The following is a 24677-nucleotide window of genomic DNA, read 5'->3' on the forward strand; positions in this document are numbered from 1 at the left end:
ACTAATAAGGTTTTTTATTGGTATGGATTATTAGGGAAGGCACTTCCATTTTCCTGACCTCATAATTCTACGTGGAGGGTTTTTCCCCAGAGTAATACTGCTGGCCTGTCTCACCATTCCCATGGGAGGAAGTTAACTGAATGTTGAACTGGAAGAAGGAATTATTCATCTTCTGTTTGGCACCTTCCATGTTTAGAACCATCCTTCCTAAAGAACTCATGCTTTGATTCTTGTCCATGCTCTAGTGACAGAGGCAGGCTTTCCATTTTGTCAAGCTCCTGAATCTCTCTCTCAATTGGTTCCAAACTCATGAGGGAAACATTAATTAGACTATTAATGTGCTCCCTTGAAATTAATATTTTAAAATTATTTTTACTCCTCTTTTAATTTTCCTTGAATTGCTTTAACAAATCTTTATCCATTCTTTAAGTTAAATTTTTTATATTACTTTGTTTTAGATTTGTCTTATATAGCAATATACCATTGATTATTATTGGATTGGCCAAAAAGTGCCTTTGGTTTTTAAGTAAAAATAAAAGACACATTTTACATTTTCACCAAGAACTTTATTGAACAAGGTATTCACCCTTTTGTTCCACTACCTTCTGCCATTTTTCAGGCAACTTCTTAATCCCATTTTCCCAAAACTTTTTATCTTTTTGAGCAAAGAACCGTTCCAGGTGCCTTTTACAGTCTTCCAGGGAATTGAAAATTTTTCCATTAAGAGAATTTTGTAAAGATGGAAATAAATGGAAATCCGAAGGTGCAATGTCTGGTGAATACAGAGGATGAATTGGAACTTCCCAGCCAAGCTGTAACAGTTTTTGCCTGGTCATCAAAGAAATATGCGGTCTTCTGTTATCCTGATGGAAAATTATGTGTTTTCTGTTGACTAATTCTGGGTGCTGTTTGTCGAGTGCTGCTTTCAGTTGGTCTAACTGGGAGCAGTACTTGTCGGAATTAATCGTTTGGTTTTCCGGAAGGAGTTCATAATAGAAGACTCCCTTCCAATCCCACCAAATACACATCACCTTCTTTGGATGAAGACTGGCCTTTGGTGTGGTTGGTGGTGTTTCATTTCACTTGCCCCATGATCTCTTCCGTTCCATATTATTGTACAGTGTCCACTTTTCATTGCCCATCACAATTTGTTTTTAAACTGTTATGTTTAAGTAGAGAATCACGTGCAGAAATGCAGTCAAGAAGTTTTTTTTTGCTTAACTTACGTGGAACCCAAATATCAAAGTGATTAACATAACCAAGCTGGTGCAAATGACTTTCAACACTTGATTTGGATATTTTGAGTATGTCAGCTATCTCCTGTGTAGTATAACATTGATTGTTCTCAATTAATGTCTCGATTTGATCGCTATCAACTTCAACTGGTCTACCCGACCATGGAGAATTGTCCAGCGAGAAATCTCCATCACGAAAGTTCACAAACCACTTTTGACACATTTGATCAGTCACAGCACCTTCTCCATACACTGCACAAATCTTTTTTTGCATTTCGGTTGTGTTTTTACCTTTCTTGAAATAATAAAGCATAATATGCCAAGAATGTTGCTTTTTTTCTTCCATCTTCAATATTAAAATGGCTACATAAAAATTCACCAATTTTGATAAGTCTTTTTTTATATGCATGCTGATATGATGGCTGTCACATACAATCTAACAAAATTGTTTCAAATGAAGTTAAAGACAACTAAGTGCTACTGAAGCCAGCTTACGGAAAAAAATGAACGAACCTTTTGGCCAACCCAATATATTAGCACATAATAAACAGTAGTGTTTTAAAATACAAACCCACTATTATTTTCCTTTTAAGAGCACCATTAGTCATATTAGTTATTTTAACTGATGCTCTCAATTGGTTTTCTCTTTTTTGTGTGTGAGTTCAAGTGTTCATGCTTCATGGCTTTCCCTTCTCATTTTACTATATGTGGAAGAGATTTGCATTCATACTTCCTGCATATATTTTTATTGGGGTTTACTTTTCTCCTTTAACAATATTACTTATGTTTCTTGGATTATCAAAATTCAATAATTAAATTATTTTATTTTCTTTGATATATGAAAGATAACATTTAGCATGCTCTCTCTGTGTGTCCTCCTGCCGCCCCAATCATTCTGCTCTCCATTCTTCCATTCACCTCAATGTCTCTGTCAATGCTTGTCATTTAAAGAGTATAATCTGAGCTTTCATACCCTGACCTTTTGCATTCAATTTATTTACATTATATAGATTTAAATGCAAAACGTTTTTGAAGGAATTTATGAAATCTTGTTTATACCAATTGTTCGGAATTACATCTGAATTTAGCTAGTTTCAAAGACTATTGTCAGTACTTTGATTCTATTGTTTTTCTATTATTTAAACTATTAATGTTAATCTGGCAATTGTAAGCTAGACAGGCCTGTGGAGGGCATATTTGCTGAGATCTTGCATAGCAATAATCCCTTCCTGTTGTTATCAGACATTAATGATTGGTTCTTACATCACAACATACATCCCCCCAAATTCTATAAGCATTGTTCTATTACCAGTTGTTATTTAGTACTGTAGAGGAGAAATTTGAGAAGAGTTTAAAATTTTTTTTAACTTCTCTGTAGGAATGAATTTTTTAAGACCAAATTATTTTATATTTCATATGATTGAAGAAGACTTTTAACAGGATATATCTAGGTTTGTGGGCTATATAGATATGCATTCTCAGTGCTTCTTTCAATTCTTAAAACTTTTCTTCAATTATTTCTTTGACAATTGCTTCTTTAGATGTTCTTGTTTCTTCTTAAAAGCACATATAATTGTTAACTTAAATAGAAATTCAGAGTCCTCCAAATCATTCATCTTCCCTTTCATAGTTTTCATTTCTTTGTCATTTTCATCTGTATTCCAGAAAACATTCTTTTTTAGTTTACTACTGATGCAGCCATTCCTAAACAATATATTGTTTAGATTATTTTTGAACTTTATATCAACAATCTCATGTTACATGTATTTTCTGCTTATTTTTTAACTTAATATTAAATTTTTGAGATACATTTAGACTGATTCCTGTAGATACAATATATTTATTTTTACTTCTGTATAGATGTTTATTATATACCCTATTTAGTGTTGATGAACATTTGGGTTGTCTTTAGTTTTGTTGCTACTATAAAGAATCCTCTACAAATATTCTTGTACATATTTTCTGGTTCATATGTACACATATGCAGGGAACATACCTCAGAGAGAAACTGCCAGGCTGCAGGGTATGCACATGCTCAACATTACCAGGTGATATAAAATTGCTTCCCAAAGTTATTATTTCAATTTACATTTTCCTCAAGAATACCTGAGATTTCTTTTAGCACTACACTGTCACAAAACATGATATTTTAAGATTTACATTGTTGCTAATATGTTTATGTGAAATGATAAATTGATTATGATTTTAATTTGTATTATTTCCATTTTTTAAAAAATGAGCTTGGACATCTTTTTATATCTTTATGATCCACTAGACTTCCTTCTGCTGTGAAATGCCTAGCGTGCCTTTTCATATTATGAGATTTCTTGGTTCTTTTTTAATAGATGTTCTTTATATTTTCTGTATATTTAATCTTTGTTGGCTTTATGTATTTCAAAACCTTCCTCAGTTTGTGACTTTTCTTCTTGCTGTCTTTCATTAAAAAAATGTTAATTTTAATGTGATATATGTCATTGTCTTTATAGTTTTCCTTTTCCTATTTAGTTTAAGGACACTGTCCCTACCAAAGGTCAGAAAACTAGTCTCTTATGTTGTCTTTTAGAGGTTTTTCATGATTTACCTTTCACAATTACATCCTCAATTTATCTGGAATTGATTTTATGTTGTGAGGTAGAGTTTCATTTCCTTTTGTTTTTTACTTATGAAAACTAATTGTTCCCAAACCATTTATTAATGGTTTATTTTTTCCCTACTGATCTACAATATCTTCTCTTTGATATATCAGAATCCTATATATTCATGGATCTGTCTGGGGGCTCCCTGTTCTGCCATAGTTATATATTTGTCTATTGTGGCATTAATATCTCACTTTAAACTTATCATATAGTTATAATACATTTTAACACCTGGTAGGGTATATTGCCCACCTGATTTTTTTTCCTTAGATGTTTCTTATACTATCAATATAAATTTTAGAAATAGCTTGTCAAATTTCATGAAAATAACAAGTTTAATTTTTTATTTGAATTCTAATGAGTCTGTATTTTGTTCTGAGAGTAACAACATCTCTAAATATCCCTGGGTATGCTATACCTCTCCATTTAATTAGGTCTTCTTTAATGTATTTAAATAATACATTGTATATATATATATATATATCCATATATGTGTTTGTGTATATATATTTATATCCTCAATACATTTATATTTTGTTGATATTCTAAACATTATTTTTCTTAATTGGACTTGCTTTTTTTTGCTGATTTATAGTAATACAATTTAATTTGGTATATTGATTTTTATATCTATTAATCATGACAAACTCTTATTTATTCTATTTATCTGTAAAGTCTTCTGGGTTTTGTACATAGACAATCACATCATCTTGGAATAATGGCAGTTTTAGTTCTTTTTTTCAAATAATTTTACCTCTAATTTTTTCTTGATCTTGTTGTCCTGGCTTGGCTAGGAAAAGTAATGAAAGGAGTCATCCTTGTCTTAGCTGATTTTAAAGGGAATGTATTTACATTTCTTCCATGTGTATGATACTTGCTGTAGCTTTTTTTTTTTTTTAATTAATTTTTTTTTTTTTTGGGTGTGTTGGGTCTTCGTTTCTGTGTGAGGGCTTTCTCTAGTTGCGGCAAGCGGGGGCCACTCTTCATCGCGGTGCGTGGGCCTCTCACTGTGGCGGCCTCTCTTGTTGCAGAGCACAGGCTCCAGACGTGCAGGCTCAGTAGCTGTGGCTCACGGGCCTAGTTGCTCCGCGGCATGTGGGATCTTCCCAGACCAGGGCTCGAACCCGTGTCCCCTGCATTAGCAGGCAGACTCTCAACCACTGCGCCACCAGGGAAGCCCTGCTGTAGCTTTTTATTGATGTCTTTTGTTAGCTAAATATATTTCTAGTTTGCTCAGAGATTATTTTTTTTAATTGTTCAATTTGGGTAGCATCACATTCTTTTATCATACTTTAATTCTCTTTTTATTTCTTTGAAACATATTAATATTTTGTTCATATTCTATTTGGGGTATTTCTAATATTTGTATTACTTAATGTCTTATAGTTTGTTTTTCTGCTGGTGGCTTGCTTTCTCATTTGTGCACTGTATTTTTGATTGAGAACTCATTTTACTTAAACACTCCTTATGGAAAATTTTTGAGGTCTGTGTTTAAATGTGTTCTACAGAGGGCATTAGTTTCTCTTCTGTCAGACACTTAAGGGGCCAGTCACCCTAGAACCACTTTAAACTAAAATTTCTACTTAGCATGTCTTAGACTTTACAGGGAATGTGAATCCAGTCCCAAATCTATCAATAGATGAGTGAACCTTTGATTGGGAATTCTCGGAGAATAATTTTCTTTCCTATAACTCCTGTCCCTTGCCCCATACCCTGTATCAAGATGGGCACAGGCATAGCACAGTGAGCTTTTCTGTTTGTTTGTGTTCTGTTTCACCCCTGAGTGTGTTACCCTTTCATTGCCTCACATTTATGGAAGGGCGGGGGACATCGTTATGAGTTTCTGTGCCAAAAAAGACCCAGCTTTTGTGTCAAGTCTCTTAAGATTGGCAAGTTAAAACCAGATTCCACACCTCCAGGGAGCAGCTGGTCAGGGCTCCTTGCCTGATGGAATAGCATTTTGTGATACTTTCAGGCTTCCAATTTGTGTTTCTTATATTGACACAAGCTTTGCCATGCTGAAAAAGACATATTTTCATGTTCTATATAGTTTCTAGCAATTTCAGATGTTCAATACCGGGAGGGGTTTTTCTCCACATCTAGTAGAGTTGATGGTAGGAAATAACAGGTCACCAGCTTTCTCTGCATCACAATTGGTCATTTTTATAATGCACCTTATTGGTTTTTTCCTTCTCCTTTCATCTCAGCCTATTTCTTATGCTTTGTGATATCATTTTTGTGGAGGAAATGCCTTCTTGTTTCATATAAAGTATGTTTAATAAGTTTTTGAACATTTTCTCCCTTTTACTATAGCCAATCATTTAAATAACATACTCATCTTCAAGTTTTTTAAAGTGTACTCTTTTTTTTCTTATTCCAGTGCATATTTGTGTATTTACTTAAGTTCCCCGCCACACTGCATTTCCTACTGTGTGGAGTTCTGATTTGAACTGATGCTTCCCAGCACACAGGTATGTAGTTTGTAAATACCCTATTCACTGTCTCCCTGGTTGGATGCATTTTTTAAGCCAAAGTGTAGAGCATGACCATGGTCACAGCTATTCTCCCCTGTCCTGTGTCTAGCAGGATGAATCAAATACAATTTACAGGATCAACTTGAGTTCCTCTCCTACCTCTTGTTCCTGATATTATAATACTTGGAACCAATGGAAAGCTACAATCCCCAACATGGTCTGGTTTTAGTACTCTTCTCTTCTTTCTCTTCCTACATACAAAGTTTTAAATTCTGAAAACATACCTCATAAAATGCAATGGGCCAGTGGATAAAGGAAGGTAGGGTGAGAGCAAGGGAATAATACTCTGACTGCCTTCATAACTGCAACCATATACAGAGAGGAGGCTGTCCAGTTTTGTCTTTGGTACAAGTCTGGAAGTTTCTAAGCCAGGAAGCAGAAGCTCAGGGAGAAAAATTAAGTTCTCTGTTTTCTTTCAGGAAGGCTGGGCTGTTTCTTCCATGAGGCTAAGTGAGGTATAGCATTGGTTTTTTTGTTTGTTTTTTGTGTTCTAACTCCATGAGTTTTTTACTTTGTAGAAATGCCTTCTGAATACTGGCTTTGGGTTAGTATTAAGTTTTGGAGGTTTTCCAACTGTTGTTCCATTTTCTATGTCTCCAAGTCACATTTTGTCAGGAAAGTTCATATCAGAGGTTGATGGCCAGATGCTATTTTGAATCCAGTTGTATTTTTTTAGCAAAATCATATGAAGCCTCAAAGGCATGATATTCATAGATTGTTTTTTTTTTTTTTTTTACCATGACTAACAAAATTTGCAAATATAAATTCAGTAGGCTATGCTTCATCTTGGAGGAAGAAGAGATCCATTATCTCCTTACTCTTCTCAGGAATCTTTTAATCATTGCTTCTGGCTAGATTTTTAAAGAAAGATATGAGGCAAGAAAGTCTAATCTATACAGAAGACTTGAGCCCATAACTTTGATTATACTAGTCAGAAGAGGCTCAGCTATGGTAACAAATAGACCCAAACATGCAATGAGTCGATGAAAAGGAAGGTTATTTCTCATTCATCTAATAGTTCATAATGTTTTAGATCAATGAAAGGTTAGGAGTGAAGTGAGGTAATGAGGTAGGGGTATTCTTCGCTATAAAATCACTCAGTGGCTCAAGATAATGATAGCTTTGTTTTCTTCAACCTGTAGCTTTCTAGATCACCGTGGGCGGTTACTATTCCAACTAGCCAGGAAGAATAACAAGCATGGAACTGAGCATGGGAAACTTTCTAGGCCAAGCCTGGAAGTGGCCCATGTCATTTCTGCTCACATTTCATTCACTGGAACTCAGTCACAGGGCCAAAAGTAACCCTTAAACAGGTTAGTCACTGTAGTCCAAGTGGGGAGAGGTGGGGGCTGGGAGTGGGGTAGGTGTTCTAGAAGGAGATAAAAATAGGTTTTGATAAACAACTTGAAATTTCTACCACATTGGATTATCTAGAAAATTCTATCAGGACACTAGATTCTTAGAGTTATGCAACTTGACTCCTAAAAATCCATAGATTATCAGATTCATCTCTTTCCTGTTGGGTTGTGCAGAACAGCTCATGCGACGCTTTAGCAAAGACTACATCTGCATGTGAATTGCACTGAGCTTCAAAGTCCTTTCAACACTCACAGAGAAAAATAGAACAGTTTGCAAAACCAATATGCTCACAAATGTGAAACAGCGTTAACAAATGTAGCATTTGCGAACTTCAGCTAATTGCTGATACACCTCCTCCATCCTGACATGTCAGTGTACACTAGTTGGTTGAAACAAATGTGGAAACACTCTCAACATCTGTTCTAGGCTACAGAATGCTGATATGTTTGGACTAGGTCAAAGTATGATTTATAGAAGAAAAACATTAGTATGAATTAAGCTAATATGTCTCACTATATTATTTAAAAACCTAGAAATATTATCCAAATCCCTAACTCTAACTCTGAAACAACTGGGGAGTGGGCATAAGATATAAATTACCACCAAACTACTTTTAAGTTTTTGATAAACTGAATGAAGTATGACCTCATGGCAATAAGAGCAGAGTAGTGAATCTTAAGCCTGGAATATACAGAGAGTGTTCTAAATAGAACTTTATCATCTTTCATTTTATCTATGAAAACTGTAACTGTTTAATGCCCCCAGCACAGTGGGCATTTTTTGGGGGGGAGTTGTTTTTATTTTGGGGGGGGTTTACATTGCTGTTACCTTTACTGTGTAGAGCAAGCAGGTAGGTTGCTGAGACTTCATTACATTCACTACTAAACAAAATCTCTTATTTCAGACAATGTATGAACAAACCTATTTTGAGTGCAGCATCATTCCCAAGGATTATTTATTGTGATTGTTTTACCTATTCACTGGAATCCTAATTCTCTCGGTTCTTCACTTTATTTCAGTGACAGCCATTCTGACAGGCAGCACCTGTGTATATTCTCGTTATTCAAACCTTTTCCTCATTACCCACAGTGATCCTGTCTCCTTACCCTTCAGACTAGGCTATCTTTCTCAAAGACTCTGAAGTTTACAGAGTTTACTGAAAATAATTAAATCTTATTTTGATTTACATGGAGGCAGGCTGGTATAATGAAATAGCCTCAGACCTAGAATCAGGATTTCAGGATTCCATTTTGAGTGTTTCTGTGAACTCTGTGATCTGATTTCAAAAGCTATCTAAGCATACATCCATAACACGAAGGAACTTGGGTTATCTTACAATACTATTAATTTTCAAGTTCCATGTGTGCTTATATTATATTTATTTATTTATTCAACCTACAGACATGTATCACCAGGCAATATGTTAGGTGCTGAAATTAAAATAATATGTACTGGGCTTCCCTGGTCGCATAGTGGTTAAGAAACTGCCTGCCAATGCAGGGGACACGGGTTCGAGCCCTGATCCGGGAAGATCCCACATGCCACGGAGCAGCTAAGCCCGTGCGCCACAACTACTGAACCTGCTCTCTAGAGCCCGCGAGCTACAACTACTGAAGCCCACACGCCTAGAGCCTGTGCTCTAAAACAGCCGCCGCAATGAGAAGCCTGCACACGGCAACGAAGAGTAGCCCCCGCTTGCCGCAACCAGAGAAAAGCCTGCACACAGCAACGAAGACCCAACACAGCCAAAAAAAGAAAAAATATAATACTAATATGCACTAAACCTTTTTATGCCTTAACTTATAGTTAAATGCTCAGTCCCCACTTAATAGTTGAAGAAACTGACACACATAAAGCTTAATAATTTGAGCAAGCTTGCATAGTACTAAGTGGCAGAGCTAGAATTCAAAGCCTAGGTGACCAGCTGCAGAGCCTGTCCTCATTACTATGTGCATACTGCCTCAAGCACAAAAGTGCATAAGAGTTGTCCCCTTCTTCAGAGAGCTCACAGGCCACAAAGGAAGGTTGACATGTAAACAAAAAGGGCAATGTGATGCGTGCTATATATCAATACTATTACTCAACAATGTAGGTTATTTGCTTTGTGCTAGTCGCACTGTTGTTTTACATATATTATGACACAATTCTCAGAAGAAATCTTCAAGGTAGGTATAATTATCTCCAGTTTTTTTTTTTTTTTTTTTTTTTTTTTTAATGTAAGAAAACTGAGCCTGTGAGAGGTTAACTAATTTTCCCAGTACTCCATAGTTAACAAGTGACTGAGCTGGGATTAGAAATCATGTTTCTCTGATTTCAAATCCTGTTTTTGTTACCCTCTGTCACATTCCACTGCATAAACAGCAAACTTACTTTGAAATTCTCTGAAATTTATTTCTCCATTGTTGTACCTACTCTTTCCATGAAATTACAATTTTAAAGTTAAAAAAAATAGTTTGCCCAAATTTGCCAACAGTGCATGAGAGAACAAAATTATCATCCTTAGTAACTTCTCAAAGAATTCACAAACCAAAAGAATAAGATTATTTAGAATCATTTGACACTAAAGCCAAACAGTTGCTTTAAACCTTTGCTTCCTGTCTGCCTGCAGTTGAATCCACACTGTCCCTAAAAAACTTAGATAGTTGTATCAGAGAAACACATCAGAATCTCAGAATGAGGGAATACCATAGACGTGATTACCTCATTTTACAAATGAGGCAATTAATACTAAGAAGTTTAACTTCTTTGTCCAATGTTGTATAATAGGTTCAGTAACTGAATTAAAAATAGAATTCAGATCTTCAGCCTTTCTGTCTTACACTCATTATGCTGTAATCTCTAAACATACATGTTTACTATAATCACCTAGTAAATTTTCAAATATTTATTCATTTACTTATAAGTAAATATAATAAAGACTGAATAATTCAGTATATTTGGGGAGTGGTTATTCAGGAATCTGTATATTTTAAATATTTCCAAGATGGCAAGAAAATTCATTGCTAATTCCCATTATATAAATGTTTTTTTAAATTTTGGTTTAGTATTTTTATACATTTGGGTAGAAATAAGAGGAAAGGAAAGGGAAGAAACAAACAGAGAAAAAGATAATGAGAAAAATGTAGCAATGGGCTATTGATGGTGAGAAAGAAAGAGGAAATGCATACAAAAATGAAGGAAGGAAAGAGGGAAAATGAGGGAAGCAAGCTCTAAAGTACAAAGGAAGTTTCCCAACAGTTTGGCCCCTTTTTCCAAATTTACCTACTCTAACTCTTCTACATATTGCCTTTGTTTATACTATTTCTACCATATATTTCCCCTAATCTTCACTCCCTTCAAACACACACATACACTTACACAAAACACACACATATGTGCAAGAGCAGACGTGAGAATACTTGACAATTCTTGTGAAGTTCAATCACGATGATATGGAAAAGACCCAAGAAGATTAATTCTGTGTTGCTCTCAAGTGTTCCATTAAAAAGAATTCAATTCCATAAATTATCTTGCTTGATATACATGCTCACTGAGGAAATTTGCTAATGAAGTTGGACTTAAATAAATACGGGTTTATAAGCTGTATGTTTGTTTCAACTTCCAGGATCAGTTTGAAGAATATATTCAGAAGGAGGCACCTTGAAGTATTCAGAGTTTGACCCTTGGGCAGCTTACTAGAGCATGGATCTAGATGAGAACACCATCACAGAAGCAAAAGCACACACAAAAGCGTGTGACAAATATATTTGTTATTTCTTTCCTGACTTTACCACTTTTCTTCAGTTTGGCGTGGAATTATTTTCAATCTAAAGCATTTTCACTCTGTTAGAAATTGCTTTCTTACTGCTAATTGATGGTCAATCTCTATTATATCTATTACTTGACATATATCTTTTTTTTTGGAAGAAATAAATGCCAATCTAGGAAGAACAAGACAAACAAAACAAACACAGACTGTCATCTAGCAAAAAGTCTTGCTCATGTACTAAAGCAAGAAAATTGTTTCATCTTTTACTTTTAGAAAAAAATAGGAATAATAAAAATATGCACATTTGGTTACTGCAGATACATTTTGACTTCCTATGAACAAAAGGGTCAAAGATCACTCATAGACCCTTAACACTAAAACTCCTCTCAAAACCTCGATAAAAGTATGAGAGAATACATTTAAGTTAAATTGGGTAACAGACTCATTAAGTAAAAATAGCCTTGGCACCCTAGTCATTAACTGAAGTGTAAGTCTTAGATTTAAAACAAAGGACCAATTATGTTTCCCTCAATAGAAGAAATCATGTATTCCTTAACTGCACGTTTAATAACATAGTTTTGCTTCAACTAAGGAATTATATAAACCATAGAATTAAATCTGAACTTTTTATACCATGAAAGTCCTAAGGTGAAAAGAAAAGGTTTAATTTGTAGTAAATGTCGTTCTATTGAGTAGAAATGTTTTTTTAAAAAATGTTTTCTGGGTGATTATCCATACGTTTCTAATATTCAGTGCTCAATATCCATAAGGATTTTCCTTCAAATTTCTTAGTTCCTCATGTCTCTTTTAGCTGTAGCTGTTTTCAATAGTGTCATTTTAATTTTTTCCCTTTGCCCTTGCAATGACAAAACAGAAAACTTCCACGTACAATCCATGGATGTAGGAAAGAAAAATATTTAAATACATTTCTTTAATATTCAGATGTGTCTCTGAATAGTTTTATCATCTCAAAGTTATTTTTCTTTGATTATGAAGCACTGGATCTATGTCTGCCTATGAAAATTCATGAACTCCCATTGAATCTGGCCCTGCCTTCCTCTACACTACCCATCCTCCTTTCTGTTTCCCTTTTTGGTCTCCTCTAGCTCACCGCAGCCTGACAGATCCAGCAGTGCCTTGTCCCCTAATTCCTATGGGGTTAAGCAAATGCTGCTGCTATTGCCACGGAGGCCTCACTCCTTTATTTCCTTTTTTTTTTTTTTAGTATCTATCAAATTCAACTTTATCCTTCAGACACCATCAGGGCCAAGGCCTCTTGGAAGCTTTCACTGATACCCCAAGGTGTCTTTATAATAGCCTTGCATAGCACCTTATGATTGGTTTATCAAAGTACTTGCCACACTTTACTACAACTTCATGGGTTTTTTTTGTTTTTAATTTTTGAATTTTATTTATTTTTTTATGCAGCAGGTTCTTATTAGTCATCAATTTTATACACATCAGTGTATACATGTCAATCCCAATCACCCAATTCATCACACCACCATCCCCATCCCCCCACGGCTTTCCCCCCTTGGTGTCCATATATTTGTTCTCTACATCTGTGTCTCAACTTCTGCCCTGTAAACCGGTTCATCTGTACCATTTTTCTAGGTTCCACATACATGTGTTAATATACGATAGTTGTTTTTCTCTTTCTGACTTACTTCACTCTGTATGACAGTCTCTAGATCCATCCACGTCTCAACAAATGACTCAATTTTGTTCCTTTTTATGGCTGAGTAATATTCCATTGTATATATGTACCACAACTTCTTTATTCGTCTGTCGATGGGCATTTAGGTTGCTTCCATGACCTGGCAATTGTAAACAGTGCTGTAATGAACATTGGAGTGCATGTGTCTTTTTGAATTATGGTTTTCTCTGGGTATATGCCCAGTAGTGGGATTGCTGGATCATATGGTAATTCTATTTAGTTTTTTAAGGAACCTCCATACTGTTCTCCATAGTGACTGTATCAATTTACATTCCCACCAACAGTGCAAGAGGGTTCTCCACACCCTCTCCAGCATTTGTTGTTTGTAGATTTTCTGATGATGTCCATTCTAACTGGTGTGAGGTGATACCTCATTGTAGTTTTGATTTGCATTTCTCTAATAATTAGTGATGTTGAGCAGATTTTCATGTGCTTCTTGGCCATCTGTATGTCTTCTTTGGAGAAATGTCTATTTAGATCTTCTGCTCATTTTTGGATTGGGTTGTTTGTTTCTTTAATATTGAGCTGCATGAGCTGTTTATATATTTTGGAGATTAATCCTTTGTCCGTTGATTCGTTTGCAAATATTTTCTCCCATTCTGAGGGTTGTCTTTTTGTCTTGTTTATGGTTTCCCTAGCTGTGCAAAAGCTTCTAAGTTTCATTAAGTCCCATTTGTTTATTTTTGTTTTTATTTCCATTACTCTAGGAGGTGGGTCTAAAAGGATCTTGCTGTGATTTATGTCATAGAGTGTTCTGCCTATGTTTTCCTCTTTTGTCTTTCTCTTCTCTTAGATGTTGAACTCCTTGAAGACTGGTATCTCTGGCCCTAAGTCCTCGATAGTATCATAGTAAGCAATAAGTAAATAGGTAAATAAATACATATATAAATGTAGATTTACTGAAGTAAATCTTCATTATTACATGTGAACTAGTACTTCATTTAGAAGAAAACCAGTATGTGGTTTTTAATGTCCTGAGTTGTTCCAGGTAAGTGTTAATTAGCTTATCAAGAAATTTAAAAACAAGAGAGTAGCTTATATTATAAGCAGTATAAAAAGATGAGGAGAACGGAAAGTAAAGGTAGGGGCACAAAATGGAACCAGAAGTGAAAGCGTAGGTGATAATTGTGAATTCAAATAACTCTCATTTTTCTTCTGGTCCTATGGTAGTATCTTTGTCCAATTCCAACTCCGAATGCTGAGCTTTTCTCTTTATTTAAGGTGATATCTACTTGTCATCTGCAATTTCTTCTAGTCTTAAGTCTGATGTGTCTGCCTAACTTGCCCAACGTTTTGGAGAAAACTTTATGAATAGCCTAAGAAAACTGGTCCCTTCCCTAGAATCTTCTTCCTCCTCTTACCTCTCCCTGGTGGCCCCTCATTTCAGGCTTTGATACAATTGTAATAAGTTATACTAATTGGTACATTCTATTCCACATGTTTGGAGCTAGTTATATTGGAAGATAAAGTGTACATTTGCATAAATGAATATGTATCAGATGCAAAATAATGTACAAATATGTGCCTGTGATTTACTGGATAAAATCTTAGTTCACAGTGCACTCAAAAATATCTTTACTGTTTGACCATAGGAAGAAGTACTCAATCTATTTTACTGGCAATTGTGTGTGCAAAATAATTTCTGATACCAAATACAATGAATGATCTTACTGACATGAGCGAAAACTGAAATAATATCTAGACCTCTTTTTACCTTAATCTAATTGACTCTATATTTTTTTCTGGTTAATTAATACTTTCCTTTATTCATGTCTTTTCGCCCTTGAAAATCAGGGACGTTATGAAATATTTTAATCTCATTGAACTTCAATTTTCTTATCTGTAAAAAAAAATGGAATTAATGCTTCCTCCTTCTGGGTGAAAGCACTATATAAATGGCAGGTTATCTTTATTGAATCCACCTGAAAATTTTGGTTAAAAAAATGGTATCGGAAATCAGTTAGTCAACATACCATTTACTTATTGTTCTGGGAGAAAAAAATATTTAATTGTGGAACAAACCTAATTACCACTTTCCTGTTTTGCCTAGTAGAGTAATGCACTTGGTGAATGCTAATCTTTTAAATAATTCATCTGACAACTATTTTTTGAGTGCCTCCTATAAACCTGGTGCTGCTCTATGTGACGGGAACACATCATTGTACAAAGGAAAGGAAAACCCCTTAAGACATAGAGCTTACATTCTAGAGTAAATATGTGCAGAGAGAGATGTATATTTTTTCAATTGCCAACAGTGGGCCAGTCACTGTGATAGGTGCTATATGTATATCATCTTATTTAATCCTTACCCAAACCCGGAAAATTATCTATTATTGCCCCAAATTTACAGAATTGGAAATTGAGACTCAGAGAGGTAAAGTGGTTTCCCAAGGTCTCAAAGTCCAGTAAATTATAGAACAAGAGTTCAAATAAGTTACACCTGACTATAAGGCCTGCATTTCTAAAAGGGTTACTCTTACCTGGAAAAGTACATATAAATAGAGTGGAGAAAAAACAACCTGTCACAAGATCAGAGAATCCTGCCCCTTTTACCAGCAACATTCATCTTGAAGCGTGAGGTCTTGCAGGCTTTCCTGATTTCTAAATTTGGGATTCTGCTTCCCTATAGAGATCTTTGTTATTTGATTAGTCTATGATACGATCTACATTTTCCAGATTCTAGATTTGGCTTCCATGAATCAACTTTACTGATTTTTTAGACCCTGGTCTCTCTTTTCCTGTTTTTCCCAGTTTAATTGAACCCATGGGCTTTCTGGACATTCATTTTTCCACTTTTTAATTAACAATAAAAATTATGGGACTAATGTCTTCTAGGCTGCTTCCAGGGATGGAATACAAATGCAAATAAGATAGAGAATCTATCCAACTCTAATCCACTAGCTCCCTCTGGCTTAGCTAACCAACTGGTTCAAATTTTTTTCTCTCGTGTTATGTGTGTGTATGTGTATTAATTTCTCAAGGTCTGTTTATGATAACTGTCATGATTCCTTTTCATTTTTTAGTTTGTTTTTCAATTTGTTAAGAAATATATATACATACTTACATATGTAATATATATGTAAGTATATATATACATACATATGTAAAAATGTGTAATATATATGTAAGTATGTAATATATTTCTTGTCCGTGTTTGTTATAGAGCTCTGTGCTCAAATTTTGGGCTTTGACAAACTAAAGTTTGTTCAGTAGGTTTTGGCTAATTTCCTTTGGGAAATCAGTAAAATCTATGGATAGTGCTTCTAAAGGGGTAAATTCACAAAATTAATACTTTCCAAATTTCCTCATAACCAGGAACATACACACTTACACTCACACACCTACGCTACTTAGCTATCACTGGTATACGTGTGATAAAATTATTCCAAACTAAGGCAAATTTTAGGTCTTGACCAGAAGTCTGAACAAACTTACATAAAATATTGATTCAAGAGATGTAAATTTAATTGATCAATCAGTATTCAATACAATTCTTCATGGCACATTTAAGAAAATGTGAGCTATCAAAGGTATAATTTGAGAAGCAGCAGAAAACAACATTGAATGTTTAAAACCATTTAAAAAATCCTGTTGAGTCCATTTTCTTAATATTTTTAATACTGTGTTGGCACCAATATTTCCACTTATGACTGTACTTTAACTGAAATTAGTTCTTAAAAAACATAGTCTGCATCATGACTATATAAACACGTACTTAACCTTTTTTTTTTTTTTTTTTACTTTCCCCTGTTTCCTTCCGGTTTTCCTTCTTAAGTTAAAGTTGGTTAACGACGTTTACTTTTCTACCGATTTTTAGGGGTCTAAAACCCTGCAAAGCCACTGAAGCACCCTTTTCAACTGATGGAATGTTTCTAGGCTCTGCTTCAAACTTTCCTGCTTCCATTTTGTGTTGGAAGACAATTCTCCATGGGTCTCTTGTGTTTCTGCACATCTTGTGAGCAGAGGCACTGAGAGCTTTTGTTCCTGACAATCTTTTCAAGGAAGTTTGTATAGAGAACAGTCTTGGAAGATAGAAGAGGTAGTTCTCTCCGTGGAGCAAAGGGCAGGTTTGTTTACAGTCCAGTATAGTAAAGATAATTTCTCCCTCTGTGGCAAAGGGCAGGTTTACTTGCTGCCATTATACAAAAAAAATTCGAGTTTCTAAGCTCAGGGAGCCTCAGTATGACACAAACCCACTGTGTGTATAGGCGTCACCTAGCCCTCATCATATCACCCTGTAGTAATTAGGGCTTGGGGAATGGATGTAAGACAATACTCTGGCTACTGCTATCGCTATGAGTAATAAACTGCCCCTTGTCTCTGTCTTTTGCCAGCAACCATGAAATTGTGGCAGATCCTTCATAGTTCTTGACATCTGTTTCCTTAATTTCTGTCCTTCTGCTTTATATATGGATTCTTTTCTCCACACAAATCCTTTAGATGACGACTCATTGGTTGGTGTGTCTTTCTTTCAATTCAATTTCTCTCCAAATTTCTGCATCTTTACTTGACCTTTATCAGTCTAAAGTACCCACTTGTCCAGGAAAAAAAAGAGAATCAGATTACATAATAAGTGACAATGAATTAAAAGTCAGAGAGATAAAAAGGATAGAAAAGAAAGTGTGAATGCAAAAAAAAGTGTGGATTATACATGGAGGATAGGCCCATGAAAATCCATATGGCAGCTTGTGTTCAGTTGTATCCCCATTGGAGACATGAGTTTAGAGATATGTTGTTTCTGGGGGCTTGAAAGTCGGCTGCATTGCCAGGCTGGGTGTCTTGCTTGTTTGACAGATTGACTCTACCTTTTCTTTTCTTAGTGCTCACTGCTAAAAATATTACTTCCCTTGTACTCCTATTTCTCACCTCTTTTCCCAACCCTCCAACAATAAAATCTGTAGACTCATATTCAGATAAGCATGGTTAGTTATAAAATAATCAGGGATTTTTATTTGCTTATTAACTCTAATTTCAGAGAGTTCCAGAGGGAAGAGCAGTAACCCTCTGCAAAAGGAGTCCTGAGATTCAATGGGAACTTATCATAAATGCATAATTCCAGGCTGTATACCTCAAGGATTTTGATTCAGTAGGGCTGGTGGGGCACAGAAAATTTCCATTTCTAGTAAGCTTCTTGGGTGCTCTGCGGAAGTTTGTCTCAGAATATTATATGAGAAACTCTGCTTCAGAAACTGCCTCCTTCTGGCATTATGCACATTTGCTCAGAGTCAACCCCAAATGTATAGCTTAGTCACTGACAAATGTTAGTTGGTGGCAATGATTTGCCCTGGCAGACACTCAACTGTCTAGAGTGTTTTGATAGTCATTTTTTGACCCATGAAACTGAGATTCACATTACTATGAAAAAACTGCTTAGTTTTAGCATTGGGGGATATATTTAGAAAATTCTCCTTCTGATCTATGGTACAATACAATGTACTCATTATTAGCAATGGCCATATATAGAAAGATGTGTAAATGGGAGGAAAACACTTTGGAAGCTATAGTTTGAAAACACTTTTGGTAAAATACTATTATCCCCAAAATATTCTATTTGAATAAGTTAAACATTGTGAAAATTTTTGAGAGAAAGACTAAAAGGGATTGTTTTTGAAAAGTAAAGACTATCGCAGTCATTGCTGTTGAGATCATAAGATATAAGATATTAATGAAAAAATGACTTTCATCACTGTTTTGAAATATATTTAGAGAAAATGTATAACATAATGACACTGATGGTTCTGCAGGTATCTCTTAATATTCTAATTTCCTACTAATGACGTTCATGGGAAATTACTTCTTTGTTTTCTCAATATTGTCCAAACTAAATAGAATTAAATACCCACATAATAGGAGTATCACAGTAACAGCTTTTCTCTTTAAGTACAGAAGAGCACACTTCATGTCCATCAAATTTGATTGGGAATTCCACACTTAAATTTAGTCAGAATACACTCCAGGTGAAACCCATGAGAATGAAGATAACACCATGAGTATAGGATGCTTTAGAGATAAGGATACCACAGTTTAGAATGCCAGGGACTAGGATGATACCGGAAACACTGCCATCTAAACATTAAACTGAATTATTGTGGAATTACTTGGGGCAATTGATGTTACATAAAACAGTTTGATCAATATTCTAACATGTAAACATTTTCACTGCCAATAGGCAGTGTTTATCAATAGACCATCTCTTAAAAAATAGCAACATATGTTTCAGACAGTATTTTTCAGGTGTTTTATCTTTTCTTTGAAATTATATTGATAAAAGGTTATGGGACTTACAGTTTACGACAATTTTCACTTTTTTCACATCTGGAAATGACACATCATTTTCTGCACTGCATTCATATTCTCCAGCCTGGTCCCTTGTAATTCCATAAATGTCCAAATATTGTCCATTTTCAAATGGTTTCGCTACGTGAAAAAAAAAGTACAGCGTGTTTAATTGTAGCTGCTTGAGGCTTCATTCAAGAAAACAACGATGGTGTGTCTCCTATTAGGTATTGCTGATAAAATAATTCCAAATGTAACTGGGGAATTATTAAACCTTTTGTTCTCTTATATTTAGAGGTAAAGTCAGAGAAAAAAGCAGAAACTGAACAAGGGATACTATAACAACTGTTTCCCCAGAACAGGATATACATGTGTTCTTTTTAATTGATTGTGATCTCCTAACCTCCTCACACATCAAATCAAGCTCTGCACATTTCTGTAATTGAGTTCAACAACCTCCTAGCAGTGTAGATGAAATTCACTAATATGACTTGGTACATATTGACTTTTATACAGTGTAAGCTAGCAACTTGACACTTAACCTAACTAAATGCTACTTTTCTTTTGGGGAAATCTCACACTCATTCTCAAAGTTTCAAGCTAGATGGCTTGATAAAAGTATGGAGATATATTAAACCATTGCTATATTTCAGTTTCCATACTTATTAAGGTTTCTAAGGGAGGTATACTATACACACTATATATAACCCACCTAATAAACCTCAGGAAAAAAACTTTATGATTCTCAAACTAAGAGTTAAGTGGCTGTAAAAACAAATTAAATTACTTTTATTTTTTAATATTCCAGGGAAAACATTCTATTTGACTAAAAGTGACAGATTAAAAATACAGAGACATAATCATGGATAAAAGAATATTCCCAAGTGAATGGGATTTGAAAAGAAGACTCCTTTCTGAAATAATGGAATTTTTATTTATTTGAAAGTAGAGAATCATCGGGCAGGAGGTTCCTGATCATTAGAGATACTGCAGAGGAAGAATGGGCCTATGTGGATTTCAGGAGGAGGGATTTCATATATAATATCTATGTTAAATTTTTTTTTCCTTTGGGTTCCCTTGTCTGGGTATATCAGTTGCTGCATTGCTGCCCTCCAGGTAATTATGACTTTGCTAACTGAAATCTGCAGTGTTTAGAATATAGATGATTAAGTCATTTCTCTGGCTAATCACAATTTGTAGATAGAGGAGAGTTATACTTCTGAGATGATAGTTGGCTGATATGCTATTGTAGGTATACAGAGGTAAGCTCACAAAAGCAGCAGCTGTCTTCAAATTCATGTTCTTAAAATCTGATTTTATAATCATTTTCTTTGCTCAACTTGGTGTCTTTATCTGACTCCAAACACTAATATAATGTTAAATTTTAATGTTCCCTTCTATTTCTCTTATTTTTCATTCTTACAATGAAGATAATCTAGGCCTAAATGTGTCTGTAAAAAACTACTGAAATATAGGGAGGACAAAATCTTTATTCATATCTAAGAATTTTTAAAATATAACTTGAATTATAAAGCGGGATATTAAACAGAAATTAAAGTATGGGGAAAATTGATCTACTATATCAGAATTAAATAATCTCATTGGACAGTATAAAATGAAGCCAATCACAAGTGAAAAGGTATAATATTGTAAAAATTTGTAAAAACAAAATTTATAAGGGTTTAACTTATTTTCAATATTAAAATGTTACATGTAAATTCCCATTTTTGTGAAATGACATAATTTTAAGAAGTATTACCCCCCAAATGCATGTTTTTGATAAATAAATCATTAAATATGGTGTGTATTAGTGTATGTCATTGTTTAAAGAAAGAAACACATTAGATTTGAAATAACAGATTTCAGAAATATAAAAAGAAGCAAGCATTTTTTTCTCTCTTAAATGGTTAAATGGCAGATTTTGTAAGACTGACAACAACAAGAAGCTGTGTGACAAAACATCACCAATATCAAAACCACTACCTCATTCAACTCGAGAGCACCATTTACATCTATTGAATGTTTGTTCCTAGAGTTCACCGCACAACCTATGCACCCAGATTCAGGGATCCTTCTCCAACCCCACCAGAGAACAATGTCTTTATTTACAAACCAGGAATTATCGATAGATGTGTATGCATTGCACAAATCAATACCTATAGAGCCAGTGAATGAATGGGTGATATTGCCAACACTAGCTACTGATAATAAGACACTAATATAAAGAAGCATAAATGCATGGTCAACATCTTAATTTTCCCCACTGGATTCCTGATACTTTAAGCCATTCCCTTAATTCCATTCACCATGCATCAGCTCTTCCCAAAGGTGTGCTCTAAGTATTCTCTTATTTTTACACAACTGTAGTTCTGTTTCCATCCTGAACGCATCTTGCTCTTTTCTCAGTCTAATCTTACCACACTTGAATTTCAGATTTGAAACTTGGAGTTGCTTTGCCTAGAATTTATACCCTGGAGTGTCCTGGCTATCTGTGATTTGCTTGGTTGCTTCTTTGGCTTTTGTTATCCTCAGTTTTCCTGAGTAGTAATTCTTTACCTTAGTTTTAGACCCAAGGAAACCAATCTTGTCCTTAGACACTTGTCAGGGTCTCTCTCTATTTCCATCACTCCCCTAGTAAGGGAAGAGGATTTGTGCATAGTACACTGAAATGCAAAGAGTAACATTTCAGTTCATGCAATCTAACTCAACTTATCCCCCAAAAACAGAGGGGAAAGACCAAGGCTAACGGGATATAGGGAGCTAGTGACTTGGCACCATCACCACTGCCAAGACTTTACAGTGTTTATGAGGGTTATGTACTATCCTAGGGTACTCCTTATAAATCTAGAAGATGTATAAAAATTGTGTAATATTTCGTAGGGTACCAATTATAAATGTTGGTGAAACATAAGCCATTGTGACTTGGCAGCCTTCTTCTGGTCACAGGTTTTGCCATTCTTCATGCGCGCAACAACAATTTCTGTTTTGTTTATCTGCATCCCTAGCCCTAGCATAGTACTTGAAACAGTATATACTTGGTAAATATTATTGAATAAATAAAAAACACATTGATTAAGGAATTAATAAAGTCCCGTTAGGATAGTGCACGAAGAATCTAAACACTTATATTTGAAGAAGTTGCCACTTCTCTTTCAGAGTCGAGAGGAAGGGAAGGAACTTTAAAGAATTGTTATCCTTGCTGACGTCTTGTAATGATAAGTGATGGCAGTGGTGAGAACAGACTCTGGTACAGCTATCACAGATCCTTTTTATGATTATAAAGACTAACAAAAACTTGAAATACAATTTTGAAGAAAAAGCAATAAGTACTTCCTGTAATCTAAACAATAGTTTTCTTTTGTGCTTAGTCTCTTCCAGACATGGATAGACTCGTCTCAAAAAAAATGGAGAACTGGAGAAATTCCACAGGCTTTCAATGATGCCACTAATATCAACATCTTCAAAAGAAAGGCTGAAAACCAGGATGCAGCTATGCTTTATAATATCTCTCTTATACTGATTTCTGGTAAGAATCTGGCAGGAAAGAGTTCTGTATTGGCCACTAAATAATATCTAGATTTGGCTTTATGGTTTGGTAAATCATGTGAAAATTGTTAGTAACAACATTATATTTCTACAAAGTGCTAATATGTTTGAGAAAAACTTTTGACAAAATAAATCTCTCTTCCCTTAATTTCTAGTACATTATCCTTCACTAATTTTCCTCTCACCTCTCTGGCTATTTCTTTTCACTTTTTCAAAACCCTTCACATCTTCACATCTCCCAAATATTGCTTCTGTCCTATGACCTCTTTTTCCTCATTCAGTACACTTTTCATGATTCAAGGGATTTGTTCATTCATTTTCATTTCACTATTATCTATATATTGGTAAGCATCTGATTGATCTATTTATCCTGTATCTATATCCCGAATCTTGGACACATTTATTTAGCTGGACATCTCCACTTGGATGTCTCACAGGCATCTCAGAATCAAAACACCAAAACCAAACTTACTTTTCCTGCTATACCTGAAACTCCTGCCGAGTTCCAATCTCAGTGAGTACTCTGATTATCACCTAGTTGCTCAAGCCACAAATCTTAGCTTAACTCTGACAGCACATTTTGTCTTAGTCCATAAACCATCAGTCACTGTGTCTTGTCAATTTTACCTCCTAAGTAATTCTCAAACCCCTTCTAGGAGCCTCTGTGTCTCAGTTACTGATCTCTGAATGCACATACTCGGATGATGTGCCAATGACTACATATTGCTTTGCAGAGTCATTTCAATCATTTCCCAAAACCCTTGCTCAGAAACAGTCATCCCATTTTTCAAGGCTGCCCTGCAAGAATATATTTTATTAGGTTCTCATAGTCATTTATTACTAAATAGTACTCTGCAGATGAATTTTAAAATACCCTTTGAATGATTCACTTCCATTTATGACTGTAATTATTTCCTGTCAGCTTGCTATCCACCAGCATATTTAGTATCATGCAAGTATCTCCTCTATGCATTTTCCCATATTGAGTGGTGAGGGATGTGGTTTCTAGAACTAGCCTATATGGCTTCAAATGGCAGCTCTGCCATTTACAAGCTCTGTGACCTGATACAAGGTATTTGACCAATAGTTTACTCATCTGTGATGTGTGAGGATAATAACAGAACCTGCCTCATACGTATGGTCGTTGTGAGGATTAAGTGGGTTAATGCAAGCAAAGTGCTTAGAACACTGTGTGACACATCATAGGAAATATATATATGTTGTTATTACAATGCACAGGATTAGGCATGCCAGGAAGGTTTAGATAAATATTGTTTCTGTGGTGAGAGGTTACTGTATTCAAGGATTGAGGCTTCTGTCTTAATATGCTATTCAATGGAACTAGAAGTGAAAATAAATAAGTCGCTGAGAGGTGTTAATAGCAATGACCAGTTAAGTTCTCATATCACTGTAGGAGATCAGTAAATATATCTCTCTTGTAGATCTGTAGATGGAACTGAAGGTTGATCTCATGTTGGAGTCACTTTCTCTCTGCCTGAATTCCCAAGGACAATTTAACCTTAATTCACTTCTTTCCTTTCTTAACAAAACAAAACAAGAAAGCCTGCACTAATGTTATATGGCATACACATGCTTGTTATTAATAATTTTTCCCTTTTATTGCTT

General features: G+C 35.0%; 1 protein-coding gene across 1 annotated transcript in view; it reads right to left on the minus strand.

Annotated features, from left to right (window-relative positions):
- Window positions 1-24677, minus strand: part of NEGR1 (neuronal growth regulator 1) — a 914829-nt gene that overhangs the window by 273123 nt on the left and 617029 nt on the right. The window contains exon 4 of the mRNA XM_007182922.3: window positions 19515-19646. Within this exon, the coding sequence (XP_007182984.1) occupies window positions 19515-19646 (132 nt within the window). The remainder of the gene's footprint in view (window positions 1-19514; window positions 19647-24677) is intronic.

The sequence above is a fragment of the Balaenoptera acutorostrata genome, chromosome 1, assembly GCF_949987535.1.
Source record: "Balaenoptera acutorostrata chromosome 1, mBalAcu1.1, whole genome shotgun sequence".
Taxonomy (NCBI): domain Eukaryota; kingdom Metazoa; phylum Chordata; class Mammalia; order Artiodactyla; family Balaenopteridae; genus Balaenoptera; species Balaenoptera acutorostrata.